Below are 13338 nucleotides of genomic sequence, written 5' to 3' on the forward strand. Positions count from 1 at the left end.
TGTAAACACAATTCCGTAATTATTGTGGTGCTTTTGTGGCTGTAAACAGAAATAGTAAATGTCTTTTTGTATATCTGGGCCTTGTAGAAGTCAAAAATAGTGCCCTGTGTTTACACTTGTTCATAACTTATATTTATTAGTGACTGTAAACGACATAATCATCATATCTAATGATTGTGTTACTGTAAGAAAAGAATATCAAAGGGTGTTTGTTGTTCAAAGTGCAGTAAAAAGCTTCATTTCTCCTGTGCAAATGTTACCAAAAGAGTAGGCCTAAAAAGATGAACTTGTACAATTTGTGTACATCATATTCAGACACAAATAGAGCTTAAAACTTTAAAATCTGTGCTTAGTAGCTTATCTCACTACATGCTAAGGGTATACCGCCACGAATGGAACACTAAGGAAAAATGCATTTAGCCCCATGACAAGATAAACCAAAGTATTTTTATTCACACAGATAGCTATGGCCGGAAATTTGCAAATAAATTAAGAAGACACATCATAAAAGCCACATGTTGGGTTACATCAGGTGCCTCAATGTGTGTAGTACTAAGAGATTGTAAATATGTTAGCCCAGAATTTGACAAAGAATGACCAGGAGGAACGAATGACATTAATCATTCTCATGAAGTGCAAGCGATCGACTCAACTAATGAAGTGCTAAAACTCTTAGCTAATACAGACATCATGCTACTAGCCATCCCACCCAGAAATGACCTAGCTCCTGACTCCTGGGCAAACATAATGATACAGAAAACTAACTGGGAACTTGAAAGAGTCGTTATGTCTACACAAATATCTCTTTTCTAAGACTCCACAACTTTGAAAGATTTATCTTTACAAATCAGGGGATGCATCTAAAAGATTTAGGAAAACAACATTTGTGTAATTTAATTGAAGAGTGCAGAGTCATTTCCTTTTTTTTTTTTTGGTAATGAATCTTCCATTTGATATTATAGGTTATCTGTCTTGAGCTGACTGCAATGTAATTAAAAGGATTTATACCAGACACATTTCGCTTTTATTTAAAAATCATCTTCTGTGGTATTCTGTAAATTGGACACAAAGAATATCCAATATTTTCAAAAAAGGCATAAAATAGCACAACAAAATAACAACTGAATTCAGAAATACTTCCCAAAAACAATTGGAAAAACTGATCTGTCTCAGAAATGAGGAATATACCAACTGAAATGCAATAGATGTGATGGAAGATACATAGGTCAGACCAGGAGAACACTTGACATCAGATACAAAGTACGTATAAGAGCATGGAAGTATAGGACAGATCATTCAACTTTTGTAGAACACTTACACCAGCACCAACATAAAATTACAACCAGAGACACATACATGGAAATGATAAGGATAAACAAGAAAACTACCACATCCAAATAACCATAACAGAAAAGAAACAACTCATAAATGATCAGATCAACTTCGCAAACCACACACTCTTTAACTGATTGACCACTTAATATAACATTAAAAGTACAAATATAACCACAAGATCCAATTAACACTACAATTTTGCTCCCAGGCCTGTCCCATAATCACTGTCCAGGCTATTCCTGTCGTTCCTCCCCCGCCCCCCCCCCCCATCCCTCGAAAAAAAAAATCCACCACTCCTCTCAAGCCTCTACCTACATACAAAACAATTTCACTAACTCTCTCTCTTTCTTTCTACCGCTCTCTCTCTCTCTCACACACACACACACTCACACACACACACACACACACACACACACACACACACACACACACACACAAACCGTTTCAAGGGTTGGCAACACTCGCAATGTGAAAGAAAACAAATGAATAGACATAAACACTGTGGCAGTGTGGCAGTGATGAATGAAAAACAGTTAAGAAAGTCAATTATAAATAGTGCAGAGCAGGATATATCGCAAAATGCCGAAAACTGCAGATGCGAAATGAGGCCTGTCGACACTAACCACTGCTAGCAGGAGGGGAAGGTGCAGACTATGTAAAGAAACACCTTAAGTAGCTTGCAGACCAACTTAATAAAGAAAACGCTGTTTTTAACCTAAATGGAAAAAAATGTACAAATGTGTGTATCCAATTTACAGAATACCACAGAAGATGCTTTGTAAATAAAAGAGAAATGCATCTGGTGTAATTCTTTTTAATCACTGTGCGGTCACCTCAAGACAGATAACCTATAACATCAAATGGAAGATTCATTACTAACAAAAAAGAAATGGTTCTTGAATGTAACTCCTTCTTCACAAATTCTGTTGAAACCCTTACAAATCACTTAAAGAATAACCCTATGCTGACCTCTCTTCCGAGCAACCCTATTGATTCACTATTCTTATCACCAACCTCAGAAGCAGAAATCGAAAATACAACTAAATAGGACGGCTGGAGTGGCCGAGTGGTTCTAGGCGATGCAGTTTGGAACCACGACACCACTACAGTCACAGGTTCCAATCCTGCCTCGGGCATGGATGTGTGTGATGTCCTTAGGTTAGTTAGGTTTAAGTAGTTCTAAGTTCTCTAGGGGACTGATGACCACAGCAGTTAAGTCCCATAGTGCTCAGAGCCATTTGAACCATTTTTTACAACTAAATAGAGAAAACTAACTGGGAACTTGAAAGAGTTGCTAAACTCTACACAAATATCTCTTTTCTAAGACTCCACAACCTTGAAAGATTTATCTTTACAAATCACGGGATGGTTCTAAATGATTTAGTTGTTCACAGATGTTGAAGTATAATAAATAAGCCTCTATCACATAACATTAATTTTTGGAAGGCATATTGCCTAAATTACTTACCATAACAAAAATTATACCGATGCACAAAAAAGATTCTAACAAGATCCCAATAATTATTGGCCAATAGCAGTTTCTCTGTGTTTAGTAAAACATTTGAGTATGTAGTGACTGAAAGACTAAAATCATTTCTGAATATGTTCGCTATCCTTTCTCCAGCTCAATATGGATTCCAGGAGAGAAAACAACAATACATGTTGTTTATAAGTTTCTAGATACAACTCTCACTCTGGTAGATAAGAAACAGCCAGCTGTATGGTTGTTCCTTGATCTTACAAAGTTCTTCGATACTCTAAACCACAGAATACTATTACAAAAACTATATAACTATGGTACACAGGGCACTTCCTACGACTGGTTTGCAAGCTACCTACTAAACAGAACACAATATGTGCAGTTGTGTGAGGTCACCCCTTCAGGAAAACCCACATTTTCATGTTCTGATATGCAAACCGTAACACATGATGACCCTCAAGGATCAGTTTTAGGTCCAGTTCTATTTCTCCTGTTCATTAATGATTTTCCTCTTAACCTATGACTTGCAATACCTTCCTTATGGCCGATGACACCAACATTCTGATATCTGACTCAGATGAGCATATCGAAGCTGCAGTCAATCAATGGATTCATGGCTTACAGCTAATAGGCTACTTCTTAATGCAAAAAAGACTGTAGGCCTAACATTTCATACAGTCCAGAACATAAATCCCCCCATCCCAACTATACAAATAGGTGGAAATAGTATTGAACAGGAAAATGTAACTAAATTCGGTGGAATATTTAGCTCTGAAACTCTAAGCAGGAAAAGCCACACTGACAGCACAGCTACCAAGCTAAGTAAAAAATGTTTTATGCTTCGATCCGTCAGGAAGTATAAACATCCTAGCATCAGTGTACCATGCTCTTTTCACTCAATCCTAACATATAGCCTCATATTCTGGGGCCACAGTTCTGAGTCCGCTAAAATATTTAAGCTCCAAAGAAAGCTGTCAGGATAATGTAATTTAAAAAGCAGAGAGACTTGTGTAAACAGCTATTTAGAAAAGTAGGTCTTCTTCAACTACCATGCCAGTATAATATTGGAGATAATAAGTTATACCAATCTACATATTGGCAGTCTGAAGCAGAATCTGGACTATCACCAGCATGACTCTAAAGGGAAATGCTTGGTGACACAATTTCCTCATTCCACCAAATTATTTGCTGATAGGGTAAAAGAATTAGAGGCATTTGGCACAGATTCTAAAATATCTTTGAAAAGCTCTTTTATAACAGGTGCCAAGATTTTATGAATAAACGTCTTCAGTCAATAATGACCCACAACCACAGGTCCCTACAAGTAATCACTTGCTGTCCTAAGATCTGTAGATCAGGAGAAAACTGTTAGTGGCATATTTTTTGACCTTTCTAAAACAATTCACATCATAGATCGTGTTACTCTACTGAATAAATTAGAAAGGAAGGGAATGTGGGGTATTTGAAATGAATGGTTACAGAATACATTATTTCTCACAAGACACAACCACTGGAAACATCGTAAGAACAGAGACAGACTTATCAGACAAAGCTTTAGTCTAATACGACGTCTTACCCCATCACGCCTTTCATATGTTGCTCAATGTCGGTTTTTCCCCCTTGTTTTTTAAAGAGTAATTTTATGTACCCATTCGATAGAGTGGTCTCAAATTAGTCTGGTGCGATATTTGTTTTATCGATATTTATTAACAGGCACAAAAAACGAAGAGTGAGTACTACTCCAGCAGCGACAGTACCGTCCTAGTTCATATTGACTGCTACCGCCAAGCAGTAGTGCTTCTCAGTCAATGCTGCAGTACCAGTTAATCTTCGTGTTTTACTGTCCCTGTTAATAGGTATTTATAAAAGAAATATGGCACTGAACTAGTTTGACACTGCTCTTTAGACTGCGCACGTGAAATTCCGCTTCCTCAATAATTTTCTTTGTAATCGGGAACAAACCAACGCTTTTCCTCCACACTGGACGTCGCAATTAAAGACGTGATGACCAATATGTGTAGGGTTGACTCCTGCTACCATAGCAAGAATATAATTGCAAATATCTACTGAAACATTAGAGAAAATGCACCTGACATATCTTACGGGGAACATCCTGTATATACAATTCATTACATGTACTGAACACAAGGTGTAACGGAAAAGCAGTACTGCAGGCATATCGTGCACGTTTTTGTCCTTGGGGAACACATCCATTATTCAAATTACATTCGTAACTCAAAACTCATCCGTCCAAATCAAATGTGAAGTAGGCAAAGTCGCATCATTCTGTTGTGCCCTGTGCTAAAAATCCCCACTATCCCAGAATATTCTTTCGTAGACGATGTTTACCAGCAATACAGCTTTATGTGTTGTCATAGCACCACTAGGCAGTAACTATAACAACACTCACATCTACATATCCATAACTCCTGCTATTAAAAAAGAGTCGTCTGCATTGGTACACATTTATGGCCATCTACAAAACAAACAGCCAAGTTCGTAAGCAAATTAAGCCTATTCAAAAATGAGCTGGAGCTATTTCTGATGGACGACTGTTTTTTCTCTATAAATAAATTCCTCTACAAAGGAGGGGGATTTCTGTAATGTAAAATCATTTCATATGTTCTCAAATATTGTATAAATTTTGTCATATAGACTTGTCTAATGTAATCATATCATAAGTGCATTATTACTATTGCTCAGTACTTACGTAATTTTTAATTTTCTATTATGTATTATCTTGCTCGTTACCTAAATAAATTGACAAAGTATCAAAATTTTAAAAATGCTATTCAAATATCATCTAATAACTGGTGAGACCTATGTGATAAAGGTTGTCAAGGAAGCAATTTTTCTGCTCGTCGTGGTTATATTATGTTGTTCAAAGATTGGTAGTGTCTCGTTATAGAATCTTTGTATGGCTCTTATATTCAAACTGGAAGTTGCGGTTTCAATGTTTGAGACTGCTAATGTAATTAGTTTGGTGGCTGATTTCAAGAAGATTTTCACCTTGGAATAACAACGCATACAGAACTGTTTCTCACAAGAACGTACGTGGTATATTTCTGCTGTGGAGTGCTGGAATTGAACAGTTCATATGGGTGGGGATTGAAGTTTCAGTTAAATTTCGGACTGTTTACCTATTACGCAGTTTTTGTTGTGACGATTGAAGAGTTAAATTTTTTTGTTTCAATGTCACATGTATTAAAGCGCACCGCATATGGTTGATCGGCAAAGGGCTTCATAAATGAGGAATTTTTTGTCTTATTTGTTTGTAAACAAACCTTTGAAGTTTGGTTTGTGCTCCATTACGCTATTGAAAATTTAATGTAGTGAATGTTTATTATTGAGCTGTAGAGTGTACCTCTTCCTATTCCTTAGATCGTAAACACAAATGCATCAAAATTTCTCTGTTTTCGCTTACGTAGTATCTTACTATTTGGTCAGGAAATAGAAGGCGTACTTCCTTTTTACCCCAAAGTAGTGAAAGTTGTTGTTTCTCGTGGACATATAATAACGTAATTAGTTGCAAAAAGGAGTCAGAAATGCCACCATGTTTAAAAAGAGGTCGGAAGATAGTGGTGAAATACATGCGCCAATTGTAGGGAATTAGGAAACTGCTGTGATTAATAGTATATTAGGATAAATGTGGTCAGTTACGTTGTTTGTTGGATAATCTACTTGCGCTTCCATAATTTTGTTCCAGTTACCACCTCCTGTGAAGATGGTGCTGAATCGAAGATCATTGGAAAGATCCTTCTCTCCTATGAGTAAAGTGAAGAAGAAGTCAGTTCATGTGCGAAAGTCTGTGCAGTATTCTCCGGGTTCAGCAAGAAAGTTAAAAGAGAACGCTAAACGTCAGTCAAATGTGAAAGTAGTTGTGAGAGTGCGCCCTACAAATGAAAGAGAGTCAGGGGAAAATTACAGGTTTGTTTCTCTTCTGTGACTATAGTACTTCACTAAGTAAATAGTACATGCACGCATAAAATATTGTATTACATTCAGCAAATATAAAGTAAGAGGTATGGTTTATTTTATGAGTTCTTCACTCAGGAGGAGGATTAAAGACTGGAACCTTCGATCTAAATTGTACATATTTAAAAGGGAATAAGGGTTGTTGTTGTGGTCTTCAGTCCTGAGACTGGTTTGATGCAGCTCTCCATGCTACTCTATCCTGTGCAAGCTTCATCTCCCAGTACCTACTGCAGCCTACATCCTTCTGAATCTGCTTAGTGTATTCATCTTTTGGTCTCCCTCTAAGATTTTTTACCCTCCACGCTGCCCTCCACTACTAAATTGGTGATCCCTTGATGCCTCAGAACATGCCCTACCAACCGATCCCTGCTTCTTGACAAGTTGTGCCACAAACTCCTCTTCTCCCCAATTCTATTCAATACTTCATCATTAGTTATGTGATCTACCCATCTAATATTCAGCATTCTTTTGTAGCACCACATTTTAAAAGCTTCTATTCACTTCTTGTCCAAACTATTTATTGCCCATGTTTCACTTCCATACATGGCTACACTCCATACAAATACTTTCAGAAACGACTTCCTGGCACTTAAATCTATACTCGATGTTAACAAATTTCTCTTCTTCAGGAATGCTTTCCTTGCCATTACCAGTCTACATTTTATATCTTCTGTACTCACCTTCAGATTTTGAAAGAGTGTTCCAGCCAACATTTTCAGAAGGTTTCTCTAAGTCTACAATTGCTAGGAATGTAGGTTTGCCTTTCCGTAATCTTTCTTCTAAGATAAGTTGTAAGGTTAGTATTGCCTCACGTGTTCCAATATTTCTACGGAATCCAAACTGATCTTCCGCGAGTTCGGCATCTACCAGTTTTTCCATTCACCTGTAAAGAACTCACGTTAGTATTTTGCAGCTGTGACTTATTAAACTGATAGTTCGGTAATTTTCTCATCTGTCAGCACCTGCTTTTTTTTGGGATTGGAATTATTATATTCTTCTTGAAGTCTGATGGTATGTCGCCTGTCTCATAAATCTTGCTCACCAGATGGTAGAGTTTTGTCAGGACTGGCTCTCCCAAGGCTGTCAGTAGTTCTAATGGAATGTTGTCTACTCCCGGGGCTTTGTTTCGACTCAGGTCTTTCAGTGCTCTGTCAAACTCTTCACGCAGTATCCTATCTCCCATTTCATCTTCATCTACATCCTCTTCCATTTCCATAATATTCTTCTCAAGTACATCGCCCCTGTATAGACCCTCTATATACTCCTTCCACCTTTCTGCTTTCCCTTCTTTGCTTAGAACTGTGTTACCATCTGAGCTCTTGATATTCATACAAGTGGTTCTTTTTTCTCCAAAGGTCTCTTTAATTTTCCTGTAGGCAGTATCTATCTTACCCCTAGCGAGACAAGCCTCTACATCCTTACATTTGTCCTCTAGCCATCCCTGCTTAGCCATTTTGCACTTCCTGTCGATCTCATTTTTGAGATGTCTGTATTCCTTTTTGCCTGCTTCATTTACTGCATTTTTATATTTTCTCCTTTCATCAATTAAGTTCAATATTTCTTGTGTTACCCAAGGAGTTCTACTAGCCCTCGTCTTTTTACCTACTTGATCCTCTGCTGCCTTCACTAATTCATCCCTCAAAGCTACCCATTCTTCTACTGTATTTCTTCCACCCGTTCCTGTCAATTATTCCCTTATACTCTCTCTGAAACTCTGTACTGTAAGGGTAGCTCTGAAACCGTGTGCTGGTATTGTGTTTGTAATTAATGTAGCTGTGACAAGATTACTCAGGGATTTGGCAAAACAGAATTGTGATAAATTCCTTCTCTCCTTCTGCAATAATATTTGGTTAATGTTTTGACCTTGATGTACCATGTGTGTCTGAATTATTTTAAAAATATTTAACAGTACTATAGCAGTCAACAATTGAAATATTGAAAATGCTAACAATTTCTATACATGTGTTTCTTGTCAAACATTTTGAAGAATGAATTGGATTGTAACTCCAAAACTGTTGAAGTTATTGAGTTGACTGTCATGAGCTGCCGATTTATGTAGTCTGTAACACAACACTTTTGTAAGATTAACTATCTGAGAAACCCGTCCTTGCCAGGGTCAGAATATGTGGCATGGGAGAAGCTGTGAGTAGCATTAGAGATAAGAGGTGTATAAGGATGTAGACCTTATTAAGTATAATATGAATGCTGTTATCCTGTTAGCAATTTGGTTGCAGTGCATGGCAGTGGGTGAATGTGATGGGCAAAAATCCATGAAATATAGGACAATAAGTAGGCCCTACTGTTAGGTAAGTCTAAATAATATATCACTTCTCAACTTTGCAGAATATGTGGAAATATTTGTATCTTTTTCGTTCATGATGCACGTTTCACCCATACTGTTGTGTGTGGGAGGAAGTGATTGTGCTTAGCAGATATATGGGTATAATGTACTAATTGGAACTCTGACTTTACCGTATTAGTGAATATATTCGATTAAGCATGCCTCGCACTGTTCCAGCCATACTGGCATTAACGTTACATTATGCAGATGTATTTAACTCTGGGTAGCACCATGGGGCCAATGTTTGTTTAGTAATATTGTCTTAACAAAGTAGTGTTTAAATGATGCTGGAAAGGAATGGCAGTAATATTAAATCATCCACAGTAACTAATAAGAGTATGATACGGTTTATACTTGCAAGGAATAATGCAAGAGAAGAAGTGAAGTGATTGACAAAAATGCAGTAAAGTATGAAAAGATTATACATGGAAGAATAAGTGAAATATGTATCTGAAATCACTGTACTCTACCGTTCAGTTATTCATTTGTTAGTTTTTATCCTTGACTATATCTGGTATATCCTTTTTATTGCCAGTAAAATTTAATTGATGAAAACATGCCGAGAGATTAAAAACTGATCCATTTGCTATTATATGTTGTTATTAAAGTCTGAATGTCGAAACTGCAAAAGCATCGTATTATGTGGGAAGAAAGTAAGACTAAACAAATTTCACTTGTACAATAGGGCTCGTCAGTCGCAGAGTTTATAGCTTTTCCTAAAAGTATACATTGCTTCATGTTTTGTGGAGTTTGCTCAACACACACACACACACACACACACACACACACATTCTAACCAAACTCCCTTACTGACAGCATGAGACCAAAGGCTATCTACCATCCCACTCACAAGTCGTTGATTGTGGGGTTGGGGTCATGGAGAAAAGTCTGTCAGTACGTACACATATTGGCCTATTATATTTTAGATCTAGATATAATCTTGCAAACGTTTTCATCATACAAAGGCTTCTGCCTTGTTTTAAGTAGTTCCTATTGTGAGAAGAAAAACTGCATCAATCTCAGCCAACCTCAGATGTTTATAATTATTCCCAGACTTAACTATCACACAGAGTAGGGCTCTGCCTGTGCTTTGAACTGAGATAAACTGTTTCACTAGGAAGGTCGGGACGTGTGTTTTTTTTTTTTTTTAGTGTCTGGTACACCTAAACTTTTAGTTACTAAATGGTGCTGGTAAGCAAAATGTAGTTGAAGTCATACTGAACAATTGGTTTACCATCATTGGCATCTAATATAAATTATCTGCAATTCCTGCAACAGTATTGTGACACATGAATGAGCATACAGTGCCCAGGGATAAACGAGATGGAGGCATCATAGTAACAAATTAATTTTATAAGTAATTGGTGTGGTGACCTGTAGAAAGTGCACTAAAGTAGACATGTGTACTCTAGACAGTGTGAGTAAGAACACTAATGATATCATTGATGAATATTTTGTTACGTTCTTTTAGCTTGAATACATGTGGCTTCATTGTGGATCAGCAATATTATAGAACTACAGAACTACTTGGAAAGGGAGAAGGTCTCGTAAACTTTGGTTTTATTTTAAATTACTCACGTTTTGCTGGATACTGGTGGAATGCTAATGTATGCAAACATTTCTCGACAATATAATTGCTTAGATTTGAGGATTATTGAATTCGGACATGGTGTGGTTGCCTTAACCAATAGTGCCAGTTCTGACTTCATCCTTGAAAAGAACAACTAGAGTAGCAAATGCAAAGCTTACATTCTTCTCCAGGGACTAGCTCCTTCATTGTTGTATCTTTATCCATACCTTGAAATCTTCTAACAAAAATGCAAATGTTCATTGAAATCATTCTCATTCAATTTCTGGTACGGGTAGCTTTTATTATTGAAATGTCTACTAGGTTTGGGTGTACAGTGTTGACCTGATTGAAATAATAGTAAGCCTAATACCTCAGCTTGTTTTTGAAGGAAAGTAATATTATGGTTTGCTGTTAAACCCTCGTAGCTCTTTCATAGTCCTTCATTTTCTCAGGACTTCATCCTTTCTCTGTCTTGAAATGTAAACCACTGTTTGTGAACATAAATATGAAAGCATTTTTTGTTTTAGAAATGAAACAAAATGGATGTTTTGAAGTTTTATGATAATCTCAGCATAGCAAACAATTATTATTTCTTAAAATTTGTACAACATATGATCTTGCATTGAAAGAGTATTTTTTTGTTTACTGTATGGGTGCATATCATACAATGAAACAAATTCAAACAGTATAAGGTCCAAACATCATTCTGATCTGTTATGGACTGAACCTTCAGATACTTTCTGTCATCAACCATTTAAATAGATTCCTGGTTAAAGGCCTCCTCCAGCCAATAAATGTTTATACTTGTACCTGTTTTCTGTTCACCTCTCCCCTACTTTCCATTGACATTATCTCCCTTTGTACCTTTATTATTTTCTGCTAGTACATATGTTGTAAATATTATGCTTTTGACTTTGAGTAACAGTCAGATTGTTCGGAATGATGTATGTGGTTTTAATTAAATGTTGCTAACTGGATGGTCTTGAGTGAGTGTCAGTGTTTGTACTAAAGTTGTCATTTGTAATCCTGAATTGTGGAATATGGTAGTCATAAAATTTGATAATTCCTCAGATTTCAGTATTGAACTGTGTTGTTAATGACTTGTTCCTAGTGTCATATGCAGGCAGGTTTTTCCAATTTGTAAATAAATTTAGTGCTATGGATAAAGGCTAAAACCATAAATATTTTGCCATGCTGATTCTACCGTACTTTTTTATTTATCTTCTATGGTTACTAATGTAACTTTTACAATAAAATGTAAAAATTTGGGAACTTAAATAACTTTCCTTCTTTGTTGTATACTCTTTTTTACGGCAAGTAAATGGCACTCTTTTAGTGCAGTGAAAGTAGGACATTTGTCTCTTGGTATACAGTCTTTGTTATTGTATTATTTCATTTGCAAAATCTTTCACCTTACAGATCCATCATCCAGATAGTCGATGACAAGATGCTTGTTTTTGACCCTAAAATTGACGAACCTTCATTCTTTTACCATGGTGTCAAACAAAACTGCAGGGATCTGTTAAAGAAACAAAATAAAGACACTACCTACATTTTTGATAAAGTCTTTGGTTTCACATCAACAAATAAAGAAGTATTTGAAGGCAGCACGAAAGAAATGATAAAGACTTTGTTGAGTGGTTATAATTGCTCAGGTATGAATATGTGAAAGTTTCCACAGTTGAGGTAGCATTACTGCTCTTATTAACTTGTGGAATATTTCTTGCAAAGCTTGAATATTCAAGAAGTATTTTTAGTAACCCACTCTTGAACGTGTCTTAGAGGAATAGTTAAAATCATATTCATTGTAAAAATTTCATGAAACAATATCTTGGTCCTTTAGAAAATGTTAAATGTAATACTAATCCATAAGTGTATGTTGCAGTTTTGTGTTACATATACATTTTTAGTATTATAAGTTATGCAACAGATTAATTTGTATTTATTATGTTTCGACAGATGGTTTGTCTTAGGTCCTTACCTTATGGTATGTAACTGGTGGAAAAGTCATAAATCCTCTCGTGAATATTGTTCTAATACACTCTCTTTAGTTACAAAGGAGCTTAAATTTTGTCTGTATCCGCTATTTGACATGCACTGCTGAATAATTATTTCATCTGGACTGTTCCATGCTTGTGTGGTCTTCAGCAATACACACACATGGCTGTCGTGCATTTTTTTTGTCATTTACCTTCCTCCATCGAATCATCATCACCACCGCCACTTTCTTTCAGAATCCAGCAGAGACACGGTACAGAGACCAGTAGTAAGCTTTTCATTCCACACTAATCAAATACATAGCTTTCAAAACCCTATTAGTCTACCACTTGCTCACATTGTTACTCATTTGCTGTGTTCTTTTGCTGCCTGTCCACTTATCTTGAAATGACCCAAATGCAGGAAATCATAAACTCCTGATTTAACTTCATTATTAATTTGCACAATTTTTCAGTGTGTTGTTTATACATTATTTTAGTGTTACTAAAATTTTCAGGCCTGCTCGTAAACATACTGTATCAACTTCTTCCTTTTGTTGTTAAACTTTATCTGTACTAGAGGCAAGCAATGAGTTCCTCCTACAGTGTTGTCAGGGAAATGAATGTGGTGCAAGGTATGTTCCATTATCACATTCTCCTT

The 13338-nt window shown here is 36.4% G+C and overlaps 1 protein-coding gene across 1 annotated transcript in view; it reads left to right on the forward strand.

Annotated features, from left to right (window-relative positions):
* The first annotated feature begins 5734 nt into the window (after positions 1-5734).
* LOC124613081 (kinesin-like protein KIP1) overlaps positions 5735-13338 on the forward strand; it is a 132575-nt gene continuing 124971 nt past the window's right edge. Inside the window, exons 1-3 of the mRNA XM_047141667.1 lie at positions 5735-5865; positions 6522-6742; positions 12121-12356. Of these exons, the coding sequence (XP_046997623.1) occupies positions 6540-6742; positions 12121-12356 (439 nt within the window). The 5' untranslated portion in view covers positions 5735-5865; positions 6522-6539. The remainder of the gene's footprint in view (positions 5866-6521; positions 6743-12120; positions 12357-13338) is intronic.

This window comes from Schistocerca americana, chromosome 4 (genome assembly GCF_021461395.2).
Source record: "Schistocerca americana isolate TAMUIC-IGC-003095 chromosome 4, iqSchAmer2.1, whole genome shotgun sequence".
NCBI classification, from domain to species: Eukaryota; Metazoa; Arthropoda; class Insecta; order Orthoptera; family Acrididae; genus Schistocerca; species Schistocerca americana.